Consider the following 22,339-nt stretch of genomic DNA (forward strand, 5'->3'; position numbering starts at 1 on the left):
GGGACGTGACTTCTTAATGGTTCCTTTGAAACATTTGCGGCACAAGGAACAAAAGCGTTCGCTTTGGTCTGGGTGCCAGGAGGGAGCCAGGAGGGCCCTGGAAGCCCACGCCTTATGCGCCTTATGCGCTCCCAGAGAGACAGTGTTTACCTGGGAACTAAGGAACCATTCTGTACCTTAACCCACCAGGTCCGGTTATCATCTGGAATGCCTCCTGGGGGCCAAGCGGGCCTAGGGGTTGGAGTAACTTGTATCCATAGGTACATTCCTTTGTTGCCGGAGTGGGGATTTCGAGGCCATTCGCCCCCCTCCTCGGCTGGGAAATATATGGGCCCATCCTTCCTTTGGGTAGAGGAGTCTTTATAGGGGGTGGCAAGGGCTGGATGCAGGGCCGCATGATTGCCCTGCGGAATCTTATTTCTTTCCCCAGTGGTTCTTCTCCCGGGGGGCCGGTCGTGGGCAATGCCAACCGACAAATCCCCAGGCACTTTCATTGGTAGGGGGGCTGCCCCGACCAACGCTAAGGCCAAATTACATAAAAGCAGGAGTACAAGAAGCTTCCCTTCTGGCGGGCCGCCATGCAGCCCCGATCCATCCACCGCCCGGGCCCTGCCATCAGGCTCCTTGGATAGCTTGGCTTCCGGCACCCTGATATGTTTCTGGATGTTTCTGGGAGGGTGTTCATAGATAAGATTGACCTTTCAGTTGGTGACATTCCCATAAAGCAGATTGCTCTCCGAAACATGGGTGGGCCTCTCCCAATCAGTTGAAGATCTGAATCGCATAAAAGACTAACTTCCCCCAAGCGAGAGGCAATCCTGCAGCAAACAGCCTTCAGACTCAACTTGCAACATTGGCTCTTCCTGGTCCCCAGTCTGCCAGACCACCCTGAAGACTCTGGACATGCCAGCCTCCGTGACTACGTAAGCCACTTCCTTCAAATAAGTCTTGTTTTGTATATATAAACATTCTATTGGTTCTGTTTCTTTGGGGAATCCTTCTTTTTTAAAGTTTATTTATTTTGAGAAAGAGACAGAAAGAGAGAGAGAGAGTGGGAGGGGCAGAGAAAGAGGGAGAGAGAGAGAATCCCAAGCAGGCTCACACTGTCAGTGCAGAGCCCCGCGCGGGACGTGACTTCACAAACCGTGAGATCTTGACGTGAGCTGAAATCAAGAGTCAGACACTTAACTCACTGAGACACCCAGGTGCCCCTATCCGGAGAATCCTAATACAGAATATCCACTTGATTTGTTTTATAGAGTCTTGCTCTCCGTCAAAACTCCCAGTCTGTAAATCTCTTCTGTTCAACTTTTCCTCGATTTTATTGAACACACTTGTCCTTGTTAAAGTCCTTTTCCGCTAACTCCATCATGTGGACCATCTGTCGGGGTGTGGATGGCTTTCCCGCTATTCTAATTGGTAACATCCCCTGCCTCTCGGAGATCCAAGAACTTTTTATTGCACGCTGGGCATTGTATAGATTAGAACGCTGGAGGCCACATATATGCGCACTCCCTCCTTCCCGGATCCGTGAGCGCCAAGTACTAATCGCATAAACTCCATCACAAGTGGAGCTCGGTCGCGGCTGGGCTGCACTTGGAGCCCATAACCTCCTGTTTCTCCCTTTTCCCAGGCAGGCCCCCCACCCCAGCCTCTGGCTGAGATCCTTCTGGCAGGGTGAGAGCAAGAGACCCGGCTCTGCCCGCTCACTGTGTCTTCTGCTCTGCTGGTGAGACTCGCGCGCGCAGCTTCCAAATCTGGCCGGTCTCTTCAGAACAGGATCACACAAGCAGGCTCCTTCCTGGGGTGGGGGTAGGGGTGCTTCCCAGAACCAGGCGGCTGTTGGCGGTGCCTGCAAGGGCGCCGTGTCCTGCGTCCACACCTCTGCACGCGGGCCGCACAGAAGAATGTGTTTGCAGCTCTCCAAGTTTCTAGCTGGCTGGGAGATGGTCGCTGGTTTCCCCTGCCAAGCCGAGTTTCTGGGCCACACCCATCCCTTGGTGGCGCCCGGGGTTGCCAAACAGCACAGCGCCAGCCCACCTGGCGGGGTTCCCACCTCTGGTTCCCGGTCCCTCGGTCCCTCGGCTGCCGCTCCTGTCACGGCTCGCCAGCGTATTTTAGATACGACATTTGCAGTCTGGCTTCCCCCTGGCCCGGGGGAAGGCTTGTGACCACAAGGCCCACGTCACCCTCTCGCACGTGGAAGGCAAGCCGCTCTGAGGGCTGCGGGGTTGTAGGCTCACTGCATCCCGGTTCATTGGGATCGTTTTCCACGTCTGCCCTTTTTATTACTCATTCTCTAGGATTTCCAGGTACACTGTTATCTCCTCTGCAAGTGGAGCTGACCCTACTTCCTTCCATTCGAGTGCCTGTCATTGTCCAATTTTCCAATTGCCTGGGTGAGTACTTTAATAGAATTCCAGATTATGATGGGAGCGTTTCCGGTATTTTTCTTATAATGTAAGATGATAACTTGAGGAGATTATATTCTTCTTGAATATTTAATTTATTTTTTTATCTTACAGACAGAGAGTATGTGCCAGTGGGAGAGAGGGGCAGAGAGAGAGAGAGAGAGAGAGAGAGAGAGAGAGAGACCATCTCAGCCGGGCTCCACACTCCGCACAGAGCCCGTCGTGGGGCTCGATTCCACGACCCTGGGATCATGACCTGAGCTGAAATCAAGAGTCGGTCGCTCAACCGACTGAGCCACCCAGGTGCCCCCTGAATATATATGTTTTTAATGTTTATTTATTTTTGACAGAGAGAGAGGGCATGCGCGCACAAGTGGGGGAGGGGCAGAGAGAGAGAGGGAGAGGGAGGATCTCAAGTGGGTTCCAGCTCTGCCCTGACAGCAGAGAGCCTGATGCAGGGCTTGAATTCACAAACTGAGATCATGACCTGAGTGAAAGTTGGACACTTAACTGAGTATCTAGGCACCTCGAGTATTTTTAATCAAGAAAGGATATTTCACTTATCAGAGGTGTTTTCAAAGCCTGTAGACTTACTCCTATAATATTTATTTTCATATCTATTAATATGAGGAATTGTAGTTTTTAAATATTTATTTTATTTGTGGGAGAGACAGAATGAGCAGGAGAGGTGCAGAGAGAGAGAGAGAGGATCCAAAGTGGGCTCTGAGCTGTAAGCACACAGCCTGATGTGGGGCTCGAACCCGCAAACCACAGAGATCATGACCTGAGCCAAAGTCGGCCGCTCAGCGGAGACACCCAGGCGCCCGGATATGAGGAACTATATTAACCAATTCCCTGACATTTAACTGTCACTGACTCCTGGGATATAACCTACTCTGTCATACTGTATTACTTTCTTAATGTGCTGGTGGATACAGCTCGTTAATATTTATTGAAGATTTTTGCATTGGCGTATCTAAGAGATATTGGGTCTGTGATTTTCTGTCTTTCCACAATGTTTATTAGGTCAGTTACCAATGCTTCGTTCTTGGTATTTATTAGTTTGTGTATTTGTACTGTTTGTCTTTTATCGATTAGGTTAGTTGCTTGTCTAGTTATTTTAATTTTCCAGAGAACCGAAGTTTTAATTTATTAAGGAAGGCCGGGGGCGCCTGGGTGGCTCAGTCGGTTAAGCGTCCGACTTCGGCTCAGGTCACGATCTCGCGGTCCGCAAGTTCGAGCCCCGCGTCTGGAGCCTGCTTCCGATTCTGTGTCTCCCTCTCTCTCTGCCCCTCCCCCATTCATGCTCTGTCTCTCTCTGTCTCAAAAATAAATAAATGTTAAAAAAAACAATTTTATGAACGAAGGCCGGTGTGCTGTCTACACCGTTCCCTTCCACTGTGACCCTTACACTTCCCTTCCCTGTTCTTTCTTCGGCTGCCTTGTGTCCCTTCTCCGGGTTGAGTTGGGGATTTGATTTGTGTCCTGTCACTCCTTTTCCTTTTCAATGAAACCAAAGTTCGGGCTTGAAGGACTTCTGACGGCACAGCAACTATTTGCTTCAAACGTGTTTTCTTGACTCTGTTCTTTTTATCGTTTCTGCTGCGCTGTGTCTTCTTGCGGCTGAGAAGTCCGATGTCAGGCTCTCTCTCCCCTACGGACACCTGGGGGCCCAGACACTGAAGAGTAGTTCTGTATCTTCCAGCCCACCGCTCCCACCGGCCGGTCTTCGCGTGGCTCCCGCCCCCCACCTCCCCTGCCTGCCCCCCCCCCCCCGTCCCCCGCCGCCCCCGCCCTTGGCTCGCACCTGCGCCGGCCCCCCGCGGAGCGCCCACGCAGGTGTCTAAGCTGCCCTGGTGCTTCCTTCCCGCTCGGCTTCATCGTCCTCACTTCGCAGCTCCCTTTCTGTTGTCCACCCGTGTCTCGCGGTTCCGACTGTCTGTCGCAACGTGTCGCTTCCTGTCTCCAGGCGTCTTACTTCAGCTATTACACCTCCGGGCCGCGTCACAGCTGGTTTTCAGGGACGTGTTCAGCCGCGGGTTTCGCGCTCCTTTGGGGTTGTCTGCGAACAAGGCCGCCCTCTCCCGGCGGCGCGGGGAAGTGCAGCGCCTGTGACTGCGGTCGGTCCGTCCGTGGGGTCTGTCGGTGGGAGGGTGGGAGGGTCCGCGCCTCCGAGATTGTGCTTCTTCCGGCGGCGGCGAGTGCTTTTCCCTTCTTATCTTTCTCCACATTTGCCACCAAGCCTGCAAGGGTCCGCGCCCCAGGAAGGGATGCGTTTGGCTGCCCCTGCGTCCCTGTCCACGGCGTGGGGGGGGGGGGGGGGGGGGAGGGGGGCAGTCCTCGGGCTACCAGGTCCAAGTCCTCCGAAGTAGCCACGGAGGCGCCACCCCTCTCCTTCTGGGGCTGGCTTTTGCCTGTGGCCGTCGCCCTCAGACTCTCCCTTTCTTCCCTTTCCTCCCCCTTTCCCCCTCCCCCCCCCAACCTCGGTCTGCACAGCAGGTGCCCAGGACCAGACAGCCCTCCCAGAACTCTGCGGCTGTTCCTCCCCAAGGACATTTGTGGCATGGCCCTCATCTCCGGGGTGCGCTGAGGTCATGAGAAAGGTGGGGTTCTGTTGCCTTTCCGTGGACCTGCGTTCCTTTCCTCACTAGGAAGAGGACGCAGGCTCGGATAGGGGCAGCTGAAATTGTCCTCGGGCATCCCAGAATTCAACGTGGGTTTTTTTAATTTAAGATTCTCAATTTATTGTTAGTATATAAAAAAACGGTTGGGTTTTATATATTGATCCTCCAGCCAGTGACCTTTCTGAATTCATGTGTTCGTTCCAATAGTCGCTCTGTACCTCATACTGGACTGTCTAAATTCAAAATCATAGGGCGTCCAAGTGATGGCAGCTTGACCCCATCTTAAATAGCAGTGGTGACAACAGGGGAGAAGCAGTGGTTCCCCACCATCACAAGTGCCCCTTATCAGATCGGAAAGGCCCCTTCATTCCTAGCTCGCTCAGAGAGTTATCGTAAATTGTGTTGAATTTAATCAAATTATTTTCTGCATATATTAGAAGAAAGTATGTTTTCTTTTTTTGGGGGGGGGGCACTGGTGATTTTCTGATATTATTCTTAAGATACATTTTCATTAAATTTTATGGGAGATTGCCCTGGAGTTTCCATTTCTTATAATACTTTGTCCATTTTTTAAAAATCTAACCTATGCAGCCTCTGAAAATTAATTAGGGAGTGTTCATTTCTTGGTTTCCTCTGAAAGAGATTCTGGAAGATTGATATTATCTTTCCTTTGATTGCTTGGAAGAATTAACCAGTGAGAGCATCTAAATCTGAAGTTTTTCTTTGTGGGAAGCTTATCTTCAATCAGCTTTTTGAAGTACCATTTGAATAAAATGTAACCGCCCACCACAAGCAACCTGTGGAACCTGTCCTCATGCCCAAAGGGGTCCCTGGCACCTCCCTGCAGTCAGCTCCCTCCTCTAAGCCTTCACCCCTGACGATCACTGATTTGATTTCTGCTACCCTCTCATTTGTGCCTTCTAGAATTTCATATTAGTGGAGTCACATGACACGCATGGTTTTTTGTCTTCCCTTTTTAACTTCGTGTGTTTTTGAGAATCACTCGTGTATCTGTTGTTTATCCCTTTACATTTGTTTAAAAACAAAATTCAACTGGGTAAATCTTAAAGATTTTATTGGCTTTATTCACCAATTCATGAATCGCACAGCCTCCGATCTAGCTGATAGAAAGGAGCCCTGAGGAGCGTCATGAAATAAGGCTTTTATAGGCAGAAGAGAGCAGGCTGGGCAAGTTATATGGCAAAATGCGGGTCGGTTGTGACAAAGTCGTCTTCCTTTAAGGGACAGCAGAGATCTGTCAGGCAGATCCCCTCACTAGCACTGACCAGGTAATTCCAGATTGACTGGTTTGAGGTTCCATTCCCAGGAGAGATGGGACTGTAATTAGGTCCCAGGTGCCTCGGGGCTCAGCCTCAGTGACTCTGGGGGCTGTTGTCTTGTATTTACCACATGGTTAGGTAGTATTCTCTCTCGCGGATATACACACGTGTGAATAAAACTTCTATCCAGGTCTGTTTTCATTCCTTTGGGGTAAAAGCCCAGGAGGGTGACGGCTGGGTCGCAGGCGAAGAAGAGTATGTCTAACTTTGTAAGAAACTGCCAAACATTTTCCCAAAGGGCTGCAGCTCTCTCTGTCTGCCCCTGGCACCTCCGGAGAGTTCCAGCACTAGGCATCATCTGTCTTCGACCGTAGCTGGTTTTGCAGGCATCTAGGGGTATCCCGTTGTGGTTTTCATTTTCATTTTCCTGATGGCTAAAGATGCTGAACATCTTTTCGTGAGCTTTTTGCCGTCTGGATTTCTTCAATGGTGAAGTGTCTATCCAGATCTCTTGTCCATTTATCATACAGTTGTTTTTATAAAATCGTACGTACCATTTTAAAATACACAAATATTTTCTCCTGGCTTTGGGTTTCAGTTTTATTCCCTTAAACTATCTTAAGAGCAGAAGCTTTTAATTCTAATGAAGTCTAATTTATACTTTTTTTTTCCCGTTAGAGATCATGCTGTTTGTGTCCTAAGAGACGTTTATCTAGCCCAAGTCACACAGATTATCTCCTGTACTTGTTTCTAGAAGACTGTGAGTGTTGGCTCTTATGCTCGCATATTAGACCCATTCCACAGATGAATGCTGGATGATCACATCCAGTGCCTGAGGAGCCACATGTGTGCTTAGAGATATGTGCTGAGATTTACTCTCCTAGGGAAGCTTATTCCAACACCCCTTACTGAAAAGACAAACCTTTCCCCGCTGAATTAGCTTGAGGGCTTTATAAAAACCAATTGAGTGGATAGGTGGGGTTTGTTTCTGAACCTGCTGTTCTGTTCCACTGACCCACGTGTCCATCCTGATGCCCAAAACAATATTATTGTCTGAATTACCGTGGTCTTACAGTCAGGCTTAAAACCAGGTAATGTTGTACCTCCCGATTTGTTCTTCTCTTTCAAAAACGTTTTTGGGGATGCCTGGGTGGCCCGTCCGTTGAGCGTCCAACTCGTGGTGTCGGCTCAGCTCACGATCTCGCGGTCCATGAGTTCGAGCCCCGCGTCGGGCCCTGTGCTGACAGCTTGGAGCCTGGAGCCTGGAGCCTGCTTCCGATTCTGTGTCTCCCTCTCTCTCTGCCCCTCCCCCGCTCACATTCTGTCTCTCTCACTGGCAAAAATAAACATTAAAAAAAAAATGAAAAATAAATAACATGGGTTTTTGTGAGTGCTTGTAGCCACCTTAGATTTTGTCTGGTATCCAGAAAGGGTAGAAGCGGGGTCCCACGTGCAGACTGCGACTTGAATAACCACCAAGCAGTGAGCACGTCCGCAGGAAGCGTCAGGTGACAAGCGTCCTTCCAGGGACCTGGAGCACTGAGCCCCGGACCGCTGCTCCGGATGTGTGGTCCAGCGGAGGTTATCTTGTCCCTTCCGCTCAGCTGCCTCAGCCTGCCCCTAACTGTCCATCAGCGCTCAGTCACCGTGGTCTGGGACAAAATGGAGTCCTGAGAGGTGAGGGGCGAGTGTCCCTAGCCCGCTGTAGGACTAAGCCTACGGATGCACAGCCTGGGCTACCACCCAGGGCTATTCCTGGAACCTGAGCGGGAACCAAGTGCAGTCATGGGGGGCCCAGAGAGCATGGCCAGATCACCGGAACATACTGAGCTGAAGCTGGAGAGAGCGTCAATGCAGCCGGGATCCCAGGACCCTCTGGACGGGCCAAGATGCCCAGTGTGATCCCAGGTGCGCCCAGCTCTGCCCCTCAGCTCGGAGCCTTTCCGGGCAGCATCTGGCCTCGGTGGGTCTGCCGGGCCCACAGCCGTGCCCTGCTGCCTCCACTCTGGGGGCACAGCCAGCGTACAGGGCCAGCCTGGGATGGTGTTCGAATGGCCGTCGTCTGAAGAAGTTGGAGCCGGCAGGCCGGGCACGTCCGTGCTCGGGCGGAGCAGGATTTTTCTCCGTGCCGCTGACAAGGGAGGGTTCAGAGGGCCCTCTCCGCCGGGCAGCCACGTGGTCACAAAATGCTTCTTGGGAGAACGGAGTTTTATCCAAACCCCTGTCCCTACAGGGGCTTGTACATGTCAGTCTGGGACAGCCCTGCAGGCCCCCAAGGGTGGCCCTAACTGCAGCGATCTTTGTCAGGCCTTGGGGGCAGAGGCTGACAGTTGTGCAGGACAATACGCCAATACCTGTGACACTCTGCGGAGGGGTTGGGGGGGAGAGAGCACTGGGACTAAACGGTTCTAGAACCAGAATTATCTTTTCCCTCGTTGAACCTGAGCCTCAACACAACACAGGCCCCTCTGTCCCTCCTGGGGACCAAGAGACATAGGCCTCACTCAGGCTCTTGATTTCTGAAAGCCCAGAGATCTGGGCAACGGGGCCCTCCCCCTGCCCCTCCCCTACCAACAGGGCTCTCGGTGGAAAGTGACCAGCGTTCCCTGCGGGGAAGCAAGGGCAACCAGTAACTGGGATAATATGGGCGCTGATGGCTGTGTGGCCCGAGCACGTCCCTCTCCGCTGTGACCAGGACGGCATACAGTCAGCCCCGCTCCAGGGGTACTGGCCTCATTCCTCCTGGACCCCGCCCCCCTCACCCCCCTGCCCAGGCTCCTTTCTTCCCATCTGGGTTTTGTGGATTTCACAGTCCCAAATTCACATTCAATTCCGTCCCAGCTTGGACAGACAAATGAAAAAACATAATGAATGGTTTCCCCCCACACACTTCTTCTGTCCTTTCTAGGCCCATCCCCAAGCCGGGCCCCGCCAGGAGAGACCGGACAGGCGGAAATGACAGGAGCATCACCAGATAAAGGACCTGAGGCTGCCCGACCGACCCCCCTCACCAGGGCTGCACCTGGCCAGGTGGTGCCCTAGGATGTGCCCCAGGCAAGGCAGGGAGGGGACGGTCCTGGATGGACCACTGCGTGGACTGGAGGGGAACTGACCCCAACGGGCTGCACACCCTCATTCCTAACCAGCACACTCTGCCTGCAGCCATCACTGGGCCACCTGGGGGCAGGGGGGCAGCATGGTCTGAGGAGGGTACAGAGGCCCCAGGAGCCCAGTTCTGGGAAGGGAAGGCCCTTCTCCACCACCTTCCACATAGCCGCCACCCCTCTCACCTCCTGCTAGATTCCCAAGGGCAGGGAGGCTGGGCTCACACCATCCAGGCGGATCCAGACCCAGGGCCCACACCCTGCCCCGCTCGGCACGATGCTCAAAAGGATACGATTCAGGAAATCAAGGCAGGAAGGAAAAGAGAAAGGAAACACCAGGGGAGACTTTGCTGACAGGACGTGGTGAGGCCACCTGACATCCAGCTGAGGCCCCCTGGGCATGAGGCACTGCCCCTCTGGGCGGCAGCCTCAGGAGACAGGGGGCAGGGGACTCAGAGGAGAGGGCAACATTCCTGAAGCTCCAGGCTGTCTGGTGATGAAGATTCTGTTTGACCAACCTCTAGTCAGGCTCCAGAACCTTCTCCTGGGCCTATCTGCGTCCTCCTGTGACCTCCAGTTTTAGCAAAAGCAGCCCCCACCCTCCACATCCAATCGCTCCCCACAGCTGACCACCTTCCACATCTGATCAGTTTCCTCATCCTGTGCACACGTGCACGTGCGTGCACACACACACACACACACACACACACCAGCGAGGTCTGACCACCTGGCCTGCCCTCAGCAAGAATCCTGGCAGGTGGGTTCAGCCTGAACGCCTCTGCCCCGGATGGGCCCCGGATGGGCCCTGGCCGTGCCCGCGACGTCTCCTCCTGTCCATCCGCTCACCCGCAGCCCCTGCTGCTTTCTGATGGAGACAGTCTCCCCTCCCACGCGTGACCCCAGCGCCCTGGTCCTCGTGCCTGGGCAGACAGCCCTCTGAATAAGTCCAACCGGGCTTTACCAAGTGCCCGTGAATCTTGTGTCTTTACCGCCGGCCCCAGCAAGAGCAGGCTCCGGGGAGCGCAGGGCCCACAGAGAACACGGTTCAGTCCTGGGCTCTTGCAAACAAGGATAACGGGAAAGGGACACAGGAATGTCGGGAGGGATGAGCTGGGTGGGCAGGGTCCCGGGCTCTGTGCTGGGAAGGGCCACCCTCCACACCGTGTCCAGATCTTCCCAAGCACGGGGGGATTCTGATGGGAGACAGCCTGGCCTGAGCTGAGGACATCAGTCTCCAAAGCCCGGTCGCCCAGCCTTGCGGTGGGTGCAGCGACGCCCCGCTCAGCCTGTCACAGGCTCCAGACCCTCTGCGGGGCCCCAGGGCTTTCCAGGGTCCTGGGGGCAGCACGGTCCCCAGGCCCAGGAGGTGGGAGGAGCTGAGGGGCTGGTAGGCAAGGCAGCCTTGCTGGCCTTCAAGGCCTCAGGCTAGAGGGTGCTCTTGGGACTCACCGCCCCGCCCCTCCTGCCTCGGGACCTGGACCGCCCCTCACCGCATTCCACAGAGACTGAAAAGATTAAAGATTTGTACCCGATCACCTCTCCCTCCTCCCCCTCCCTCTTCTCCTCCCCGGATTCTTGGGTTCTGGCTCCTCGCCTGGCTCTCAGGCTCTCCCCTGCGGGAGGGCCCTCACTTCCTCTGTTCTCCGGCCAATGGTCCCTCCTCCCCCGCTTCCCTCCCTTGCCCCCAGCTTCCACCTTTGAGGCCTGAGGGAAGGGCCCTGGAGGCAGGGCCCCAATCTGTCCGTGGCCCCGTGGTGAGAACAGGGCCCTGCTCCCCACGGGTCTGTTACAGCGAGAAGGAAGGACAGCAGACGCGGGGGCTGGCCCACCCAGGGGATGGACCCTCAGGGGACAAAGGGGCCCTCCTTCTGCCCAGCAGCTGAGGTGGCTGGTGGCTGCCGTCCTCAGGGACCGGGGGAAGCCCTCCCCAGGGCAGGAGCTGCAGAAGAGGGGCTGGCAAGTGCCCTGGGGCCCTCCCAGGGCTGACCCTCCTCAAAGGCTAGCTCTGCAGCAGGTGTGAGCAGTGCAGGAAGTGGGTGCTGAGAGAAGCCACCCGGAGAATCAGACCCCAGAGCCTGGGGAGGGTCCAGGGAGGGGGGGAGGGGGGGAGGGGAGTCCAGTGTGGGGCTGGGGGGTTGGGACGTCCCTCCCCTGCTCCTCCCCACCCTCAGGCTCGGCCTCTGGCGCGATGGGGGGACTGGGGCCAGTCCTGTGGGCTCTGGTGGTGTGTGTGGAGTTTGCCAGCGGCAAGAAACAGCCAGGTAGGGGGGACCGCGGGGGGGGGGGGGGGGAAGGGGGCGGGGCTCGCGCGGGTGGACTGGCCTCCCCACCGCGACCCCGCCCCCCCGCCGCCCTGCAGGCCTGAACCTGAGCTGCTACCAGTGTTTCAAAGTCACCAGGGAGGAGCTGTGCGCGCCCACCCAGTGCTACCCCGCCGACCGGGTCTGCGTGTCCAGCGCGGTGGTCCTGACCAAGAGTACGTCCCCGGGCTCGCAGGGAAGGGGCGGGGCGTCCCGACACCGGCCGGCCCCACCACCCCCTGCCCTCTCCTGCCGCCGGACTCCAGGGGGAGTGGGCGCAGATCCTGAATTTTTCTCCTCTTTCCGAAGTACCAGGTCTTCCGTGCCCCCACCCCCCACCCCCCAGGAACTGTCCTCAGGGCAGAGGGATGGCTGGGCAGGGGAGGGCGAGCCCGGAGGGGCGCTGGCCAGGCTGCCCACCAGGCCTCCACCCCCTCCCCAGCGGCTGCTGTGGGCCTCAAGTGATAGGACTTTTCAGAACAAGCCTTGGAGGAGATTGTAATGTGGAACAGGAACCACATGAGACGTCAGAGAGCAGACCACTAGAAACACTCTTTTATCAAGTTCCAAAAATATCCGGAGAGCGGGATGTGGAGAGACCCCAACGCTCTCCCCACAGCGCCACCGGGCTTGCTGATTCTGGCCGGATGGTTCCAGGCCCCTGGGGACCTGCCAGCGCCCCTCCCCCTCCAGGCCTTGCTTCTCCGGAGGACGGGGGGGGGGGGGGATAAGCACGTTGACGGCTGTGGTGCTCTAACGCCAGGTGGTTCACGCCTCTTCCCCCGGTTTGCTCTTTTGTTCGCACCCGGGCACCCAGGATTCTGTGTCGGTTTGTGGCCTGAAGGCCCTGTGTGTGGCGGTGACGTGTAAGGGTGGCCCTCCCTGCTGGAGGGAGCCATCGGCCCGGGCTGCCTTGGGGTCTCCACGCCGAGCGCTGGGGAGGGGGCGCCGGGGGGGCTCCAGGAGAGGAGGAGGCCGGCCTCTTGCCCGCCACCAGGGACCCCACAGCAAGAGCCAGCCCGGAGCCTTTGCGTAGCCCCGGGCCGGCCCTGACATAACGTAACCGGTTCTCACGTCACACAAGCTGATAGAATTCAACACGACAATCTGCACGCCATAACGTAACGCCACCCGAGAAAGGTGGGCGGCCTTCTCTTCCACAGTTTGGGCTGCTCTGCGTGTTCTCCTTTCTCCCCACGTTGCCTTCAGAGGCTTGTGCCACATCTTGACAGGAACAGTGGGAGACGGGGCCACGCCCGGCCTGAGCGCAGCAGGGGGACAGCCGAGTCCAGTCTGTCGTCCCTGCTTCAACCCACATCCCCAGGACTCGCAGGCTCCTGGGCTGGCCAGGGCGGTCCGGGCCATGGGGCGCGGTGGGGAAAAGCCCCCACCGGGGCCAGCAGTCCTGAACCCCAATTTTGTTGTGACCTCGAGGATGACCGTGGGGGCCACTGTCCTGCAGGCCTGGGGCCTGGGAGGTCCGGTAGGCCCTGCGGGGTCACGATTCTCTGATTCTCAGGTTGAGTCTGGGCTTTTGTGGCTCACGTGGAAAGCGCCCCTCCCCCGCCTCCCCACCTCCCCTAGGCTGGTGGCCACCTGCTGTCTCCTCTCGCACAGGATCAAGGGTGATGGTCCAACTCAGCAAGCGCTGTGCTCCCAGATGTCCCAACACCAACATGAAGTACGAGTGGATGTTGGGATCTATGGCGTTTGGCAAGATCGTCAGGCAGTGCTGTTCTGGATATCTCTGCAACGGGGCCTCCTCCACCCGCTCGGCCCTTCGAGGGGGGTTCCTGCTTGGGGCAGCCCTCGGCCTCCTCTGGGCCCTGCTGTGAGCACCTTCCTCTTGGCCCCGCAGACCCACTGCACCCTCCCGACCCCCGCCTCTGCCCTGCCTCCGTCCCTTTCAAGACACTGGCGGGGGGACCCTCCCCCTCTGAGGTAGCGGGAAGGGTACCGCTGCCTCCAACCTGGACCTGGCCACCTCTCCCATCCCTGGGGGAGCCCTGTGCTCGGACAGCCAGGAGTTAGCAGTCCTGCCTTGCCTGGGGGATGGTGGGCGTGTCCCAGCTCGGGGTAGCCGCTCCCTGTGTAACGTTTCAAGCCCCGAACACACTGTCCAGGGCCCTGCAGGGGCAAGAAGGGCCTGGTCAAGGCCAGAGGGCAGCTGCGACCCTGATTTTGGCTCTGACGTGGCCAGACCCCCCCCGGCCCCGCCCCCTCCATCCGTAAGTGCTATGGGTGCCCACGCGGGGGCATTGAGACCACCACCACCACTGCTTCTGGAGACAGTGAACTCACTGCCTGACCGCTCGGCGCTCCTGTGCCTTCAGCCACCTCCACCTGCCGTGCCCGGACCACGTCCCTCCAGCCCACCTCTCTACAGACCCCCGTGGCTGTGCACCGTCTGGACAAAACCATCCAGCTGGGCCGACCGAGCATGGGGACGGCCCCCGGGTCCCGGGCCCAGCACTGGGTTGCAACCCACTGGGTTGCTTATCGGAGTCATGGGCTCCGGAGGGCCGGCAGGCCGCTGCGTGGACGTGGGGGAGAGACCGGAGGGTCGGTCAGGGTCTGGGGCGTGTGGGTGGTGCTCATGTAAGGAACTCGGATGCAGAGACGCCAGGAGGGGACGGCTGGGGAGTGGGGTGGACAAAACCCGCGTTTGGAGGGCAGCTGGGTTGGAGAGAGTGAGGGCTGGCGGAAGGGACAGCCCCTGCCTGGCCTGCGGGGGGAGGGTTGCCCAGGCAAGGGCACAGGTGAGGAGGAGGTTGGGACAAGTGGAAATGGTGACAAGCTCAGGGCTGTCCAGGCCAAGCTGGGGCACCCACGGGACACCCGGGGACACGTCCTGGAGGACGGGGCAGGGAGTGGGGGCCCCAGGTGGGATGGGGAGCAGGAGAGTCTGTGGGTGGGGCTAGCATCAACAGGTGGCAACATCCTGGGCGCCCCCCCACCCCCTAGTGCTCCTCCAACCAGCCCCCCCGTCCTCACACCCCCCCAGCGGGGTCTGCACACCAGCCTGCCTTCCGTGGCGCACCTGCCCCCAGTCCCCAACTACTTGTCATTTTTCCCATGGACTCAAGTGGACTTGTGCCCACGGCCTTTGCAGGGTGGGGACAACCCTGGGTTGTGGCTCACTGCTGTGCTAGGAGGCCACTGGAGGTAAGACGAGATCTCAGGTGAGATCTGGGACAGGGACAGGGCCCGGGGCAGGACCTTCCCTGCGCTATGCTTGTGAGTTTTCGTGCCGAATTTAACCTCGCCGGTCCCCGAGGCCGTCCGGGCAGGCCTGTCGCCACCCCACGCAGGGCTTGTTGGGGCACCAGGAGTCTCTGGTTCCCTGAGCCTGGGGCCGGAAAGCCAGGGCAGAGGGGACTCGACTGCTGGCGCAGGGGTCAAGGTCTTCCTTCGAGTGGCGTTTACCTAGGAAATACGTGTGTGTGAACCGGGGCAGGAGCCACTGTGCCCTGTCCACACGCCCACCCTTCCAGCCCCTCTGCTTCCCTCGCCACAAAGATAAGACCCTTCGGAACTGGGGGCCCTGGTCCCTCCTCTGGACAGAGGACCAAGGATTGCAGCCCCTCAACTGGAAATGAGAAGCTTTGCTGAATAAATGGGAAAATGCGCCCATGAAGAGAGAGTGACCAGTCAGGAAACCCCACGAGTGCCGGCAGAGCCTCAGCGAGGCCAGTGAGATGGGGCCAGGGCCCGCAGCGGGGCCTCTGTGTTGGACCCAGCCACTCAGCTTCCCAAGTCCCCAGTGCCGTGTGACTGTCCCCAGCCCTCCTGGACGCCAAGCCACACGGGACCCCTGTTGTGCAGTAGGAAGGCCGCACTGTCCGTGGGCGTTGCTATACTCACTTATTAGTCCCAGGAGTTTTATTGTTGATTCTTTGGGGATTGGGTTCTCTTTTATACTCAGTGCTGGAAAACTCAGGTCCTGATACAAGCCTCCCCAGCCTCCTGGTGGCGTATCTGTGCCCACTGGGGGCTCATCTCCAGTCTGCGTCACGCCCTGCCTTCCCTTTCTTCTACCCGCCTCCTTCATAAACACTTGAGTTTCTGATTCTCCTATCTGGCACTACCTTAGCTCTTTAGCTATAAAACCGATATGGTGATTCAATGTTCTTGGTCTCTCTCTTTGATGCGGGTCATTGGCTCTGTGTGCTGGGCTTGACCAGGGGAATCCCTGTCCCATGGTGGGACTTGACCGCCCCGATGGAGCTCAGGTGTCTGCCCAGACGCCCTGCGTGAGGAAGGGCTCTCAGGAGGCACTTGGAGAGCAGGCGAGGGCGGTGCGTGGGCTGCAGACCTTGAACGGAAGAGCCGACCATGGGGGGGTCCCAGTGTCGCTGTCACCCCCTTGGCCCTGGAAAGTAGACCCAAACATCTGTACTGCAAGGCCGCCATGCCTGCTGGACGGATCTGTGCATTCGGTCACATGCTAACTTCACGCGCAAGAGAAACCACACTCCCAGCGTCTCCCGCGGGCTCTGGTCCCTGGTACACCAGTGACCCCGGGGCACAGCCACCGGGGCCCTCACTTTGTCTTCAATGCCCAGATTTTGCCATTTAACAATAAATTATCCCCTGGGCCATGTTCTCTGACCACGTCTCCCTGTAAATTAAATGGCCACAACAAGATGAACTTGAACATCCCAAATATTTGGCAATGAAATTATCGTACTTCCATTAGCTCATCTGCTGAAGGAAGAAATTATAGTGGTTCTTTCATTCCCTGAACTCAGCAGTAATAAAATCAGTACAGACTTTTTGTTTTAATATTTTCGTTAATGTTTATTTACTTTTAAGGGGGGGAGGGGCAGAGGGAGAGGGAGACACAGAATCCGAAGCAGGTTCCAGGCGCCGAGCTGTCAGCACGGAGCCTGACGCGGGGCTCGAACCCACACACTGTGAGATCATGACCCGAGCCGAAGTCAGATGCCCAACCAACTGAGCCCCCCGGGCGCCCCCAGACTTTTTGTTTTAAAATGGAATCGGCACTTTGAGGAACGCGGGTGGACCGAAAGCTCGCGGGAGGGACAGGGCTGAGACCCACAAGCCGTGTGTGTGATCCAGTGCCCGGGGAAAGAGCGACAAGTCACACACAAGTGTGACTTTGCCACATGGGACACCAAAATGACAGAGAAGACCCACGAAAGCCACAGAGTGACAACGTGGTGACGAGCAGGCTTGGAAGGGAGAAAGAAGGAGGACATGGGGAGAGGGGCCGCTGGGCACGGGGAGGTGGGGGGGGGCTCTGTACTGGGGGGGGCGCCACCGACTGGCGGGGCAAGCGCCCTGATCTTGAGCGTGACGGCGGTCACGTGGCACAGAACCTCGTGGGAACTCACCCAACTGTCCCCTTGGAAAGGGTGACTCTACCATACATAAATCACACTTCAGCGAAGTTGGCTGAACGGGAGAGGTTCATTGCACACCTCCGTGGAATAAGGCTGAACATTTAGGGGACACGGAGTGTTTCCTGGTGAAAGCACAGTTTACTGACATTTCAAAGTTTCCTTCACACACAAGCACAGCACTGACAGCTGCTGGCACAGAAGAGGAAATGGCATTTTTGTGTGGGTGCAGCGGTGAGATCTTTGCAAACGTATCATGCCAGGACGTGCCGTGTGTGTGTGTGTGTGTGTGTGTGTGTGTGTGTCAATAAAATCGTTCAAGGGGCGCCTGGGTGGCTCGGTCGGTTCAGCGTCCGACTTCAGCTCAGGTCATGATCTCACAGTCTGTGGGTTCGAGCCCCGCATCAGGCTCTGTGCTGACGGCTTAGAGCCTGGAGCCTGCTTCCGATCCTGTGCCTCCCTCTCTCTCTGCCCCTCCCCCACTCTCACTTTGCCTCACTCTGTCTCTCAAAAGTAAATAAATGTAAAATAAATAAATAAATAAATAAATCGTTCAATAAGGCAGCAGAATATAAAATTAAAATGAGGTCCACTGCCTGCTAAAACATTAGAATGAAAACCAAGAGCCTTTTTATATACAAGCAAGACCCAACTTGAGGGCGTAGCAGGAGAGAAAACCTCCTCTACGGTGGGGGCAAGAAAGCTTATACTTGAAAATAAACCTGACGCTAAATGTACAAAATCTACAAGAAATCTAAGTTTCACACCCTTCCGAGAGGCAGCCCAGTGACCCCGAACAACTGTGAAGAGGCTCCTTGCTCCTGGATATGAGGACTCAGAATAGCATGAAAATGTCAGCTCTCTGTAACCTATAGATTTTTTAATTTAATGTGATTTCCATAAAAATTTCTGGTTTTCTTCTTGAATGAGATGAGTTGAAACGCACATAAACAACAACATTCTTAAGATCAGCTAAAAATACTCTGGGAAAAAGCAGAGTTGTGGGGGAATTAGTGCTACCAGACGTTAAACCACACTAAAAACAAACAAAAACCTCAAGACTCTGGGATGTGAATATCTTTCAAACCTGGGTGCAGAGAAAGTCTTCTTTAGTATTAATCAAGATCCAAATATAAGAAATAAAAAGATATGTGAGATGACCCTGGGGGGCTCAGTCGGTTAAGTGGCCAATTCTCAATCTTGGCTCTGGTCATGACCTCACGGTTTGTGGGATCGAGCCCCAAGTCGGGCTCCGAGCTGACTGCTTGGGGCCTGCTTGGGATTCTCTCTCCCTCTCTCTCTGCCCCTCCCCCTGCTCGTGCTCTCTCTGTCCCTCTGTCTCTCTCTCTCTCTCAAAATAAATAAATAAACATTAAAAATAAAGATAGATTGGGGCGCCTTGGTGGCTTAGTCGGTTAAGCATCTGACTTCGGCTCAGGTCATGATCTTGCAGCTCATGGGTTTAAGCCCCACGTTGGGCTCCGTGCTGATAGTTCAGAGCCTGGAGCCTGCTTCGGATTCTGTGTCTCCCTCCCTCTCTTCCCGTCCCCCACTCACGCTCTGTCTCTCACTCTCTCAAAAATAAAAAAACATTAAAAAAAAAAATGTTCACCCCCGGGGCTATATTGAGGAAAGGAGAAAAGCCTGATAGCAAATATGAGAAAAATATGAAAAAAATGTAACAAAAATGATATGAAATACCACTTAAACTTAAGAAAAGATGTCTGCCTTCACCTGCGACCGAAATTCCAATGAGACGGTACCAGGGAGGGGGTGCCGCACGAGGTCGTGTGCAGGGCGTCCAGGGCGGCCTTGCCGGGGCTGGGTCAGGTTGGGGGAGGGTGGGCTGGGCAGGGTCCCCTGCATGGAGAGAAATTCCGTAAAGATGCTTATGGAAACCAAGGCTTGCTCCTGAGCTGTGCACACAGGCTGGGCCCTGAGCAGCGGAGACCATGAGGACCATGGGCACCAGACAGGCCACTGGCTGTCCAGACACAGCAGCCTTTGAAACCTGGGCCAGCACAGAAGCCAGAACGCACGAACCCGGGTCTGCGCTCGTAGCATAAACCGAACCGGGTGGACTGCTTCTGCCAAAACAAGAATATCAACACTTCCCATCAGATGGAAGTAAGATTCGGCATCTCCTAGCCTCACGTTCAAAGTTACTCTTTATACGGAAGATCGGGCAAAACCCAACTAGGAATCATCACACAAAGCCTTCAAAGCAGTTAGTGTAAAAATGCCCCGAGAACTGAGGGCAAACACACTTCAGATGAATGGAGAGAGAAGTGTCAGCTAGAGGGGAAACACACGAAGAATGACAAAACGGGACTTGTAGCACCGAAAAACACAATCGCCAGATTAAAACCCTCACCTGCTGGGCTCGGCAGCATGATGAGGATGAGAAAAGAAAGACTCAGACAACCTGGGGATAAATCGCAGCGATTATCCAGTCTGAACACGACACGAAGAAAAGGCGCCGAAGAAACGAACAGAGCCTCGGGGACAACACCAGAAAGTCTAACACGTGTGCAAATGACACCCTAGAACAAGATGACAAAAATGGGGGACAGGAAAAATATTCAAAAAACAGTGACTGGTAATTTTCTGAATTTGGGAAAAGACAGCAAACTATGGATTCAAGATGCCCAGTGAATCCCAAACATGGAGACTCCAAGAAATACACACGCAGACCTTTCCTAATCAAGCCACTTAAATACACTGATGTCACATGACAGGATTCTCACTGCGGGAGAACAGAGACAAAACGCGTGGAAGGGGAAGGAAAGACGGAATGTGATGGAATGTGATGGAAGGGGGTGTGTGTGCGAAGGTATATCCTGTGACACACCCCAATAGCGACAAGCATGGACTGGCCCAGATGTCGGTTTTCAAATACTATCAAGTATCATTTCTTTTTCAAAGGAATCTGAATTTAAAAAAAAATAGATAAATAAATAAAAAGCGAATCCCAGGACAGGGAGAGGAGAAATACGGCAAAATGCAGTCAAATTCCAATCCGTGTACAGAGAATGATGGAAATACTTAATGACCATTTGGCAAAAAATCACAATAACAATTGTTTTAGGCAAGCATCATCAAAAGAGATTAAGCAGGGGGTGCTCGGGGTGGGGGGGGGCGGCGCTCAGTCGGTTAAGCTTCTGATTTCGGCTCAGGTCGTGATCTCGCAGTTTGTGGGTTCAAGCCCCGCGTCGGGCTCTGTGCTGACAGCGTGGAGCCTGGAGCCTGCTGCGGATTCTGTGCCTCCGTCTCTCTCTGCCCCTCCCCTGCTCACGCTCTGTCCCTCTCTTTCTCTCAAACATAAATAAATATGAAAAAAATTTAAAAACAAAAAAGACTGACCACCTGGGCAAAAGAGTGATGGGAAAGAAAACATTACGTAGTTTTGAAAACTTTCTCACAAGACGCGTCTTAAACACTACAGGACAAGGGGTAACTTTGCAGTGGAAGAAACTGGCAGGTGCCACCTTAACCCAGTGATCAGAGTGCACACTGCCAGTGACGGGACACATCAGCTTCCCGGCCTCCTGATGTGATGCACCGAGAAGAACACAGCCACGTTCCCGTGATATTTTTGTCAAAAGCCTTGAACTAAATGTAATCATCAGTAAACAACTAGCCGGAATGAAAAGACTTTCTACATTGTTCCTGTTCAAACAGTGTGAGGTCCTGAAAGAAGTCAAGACTGGGGGCCCGTCCCAGACGGAAGGGCGTGGGGACATGACGGGTAAGATCAGAATGGGACCCGGGGATTAGGTGATCATGCGGGATCAGTGCTAACTTTGTGATTTTGATCATCGTACAATAGTTGTATACGATGTTACCTTCTGAGAAATCTGGGTAAAGGGTTATATAGAATAATTCTTGTACTTGTTTGCAACTCTGTTATAAATCTGAAGTTATTGCCAAAGGATGAGAGTGTAAGCTACGAGCCTCCCAGCTGAATATCCCTGTTTATTCTTCCTCCACGCACGTGCAGGGACAGACCCCGCTTCACGGTGGCCCAGACGTTTTGAGAAGGCGCATGTCCCTCATTCGTGTGTCCTAGGTATTTACAAAAATACTAAGATGCTCGCTTTGTAAAGACTGTGTCGATTTGAATGTGCTCTCAGACTGTCGCTCTCACACGGAGCAGTGTTCCTCTGGTCTGTTGCTGATTTGTAGCTTTCTCGTATCTGCGTCAGAGAAGATGGTCCTGAGCCGGGAGATAAAGGAGACTTTTGAGAACGGATCAAATCTGGCCTTGAACAAAAGCCAAGTCCCGGAAGGTCCTGTTCAAGTCCCAGCTGAGCAGCTGGGTGCCCAGGGCATGGCTGTCTGGTTCCTTTCTCAGAGCGAGAGCCCGAGGGAGCCGATGGGTCGAGTGCTTTATGGACTGAGACCGCCATGCCTGAGCGGTCCCCTCTGGTCTCGGTAAACAAACCCCGCGCACTCTCTGACCTTACACCCCACACCCCAGCAGCTCTAAGGTTCGGTCAGCTTCTCAGGGCACCCACGGTGGATGGGAAACAGCGAAGTGGGGTCTGTCCCTGCACGTGCGTGGAGGAAGAATAAACACGGATATTCGGCTGGGAGGCTCGTAGCTTACCCTCGTCATTTCTCCTAGCACAGCTGTGCTGGCTGTGAATTCCCATAGCTTCATTCTCTCAAATAAAAGTATTTTACCTTTTTTTTTTTAATTTTTTTTAATGTTTATTTATTTTTGAGACAGAGGGAGACAGAGCATGAACGGGGGAGGGGCAGAGAGAGAGGGAGACACAGAACCAGAAGCAGGCTCCAGGCTCTGAGCTGTCAGCACAGAGCCCAACGCGGGGCTCGAACTCACGGACCGTGAGATCGTGACCTGAGCTGAAGTCGGACCCTCAACCGACTGAGCCACCCAGGTGCCCCTCTTCTTTTTTTTTTTAATGTTTGCTTATTTTTCAGAGAGAGAGAGAGACAGAGCATGAGCGGGGGAGGGGCAAGACAGAGGGAGACACAGAATCTGAAGCAGGTTCCAAGCTGTCAGCAGAGCCAGATGCCGGGCTTGAACTCACGGACCACGGGATCATGACCTGAGCCTGAGCCGAAGTCGGACGCTTAACCGACTGAGCCACCCGGGCGCCCCTATTTTGCCTTCTTTCTTGAAGAATATTTTCACCGGATATAGAATTTTTGGCAAATAATTTTTTCTTCCAGGACTTTCAAGATGTTGTTCCACTGTCTTCTGGCCTCTACTTTTTCTGATGAGAAGTCA

At 54.9% G+C, this 22,339-nt stretch overlaps 1 protein-coding gene across 1 annotated transcript; it reads left to right on the forward strand.

Moving 5' to 3' along the window:
* Nucleotides 1-11,585: 11,585 nt before the first annotated feature.
* Nucleotides 11,586-16,376, forward strand: LY6L (lymphocyte antigen 6 family member L). The gene is made up of 3 exons (XM_078441616.2): nucleotides 11,586-11,680; nucleotides 11,779-11,895; nucleotides 13,337-16,376. The coding sequence occupies exons 1-3, from the start codon at nucleotides 11,608-11,610 to the stop codon at nucleotides 13,552-13,554; spliced, it is 408 nt and encodes a 135-aa protein (XP_078297742.1). The 5' UTR covers nucleotides 11,586-11,607; the 3' UTR covers nucleotides 13,555-16,376.
* Nucleotides 16,377-22,339: the final 5,963 nt, after the last annotated feature.

The sequence above is a fragment of the Panthera onca genome, chromosome F2 (assembly GCF_046562875.1).
Source record: "Panthera onca isolate mPanOnc1 chromosome F2, mPanOnc1 haplotype 2, whole genome shotgun sequence".
Classification (NCBI taxonomy): domain Eukaryota; kingdom Metazoa; phylum Chordata; class Mammalia; order Carnivora; family Felidae; genus Panthera; species Panthera onca.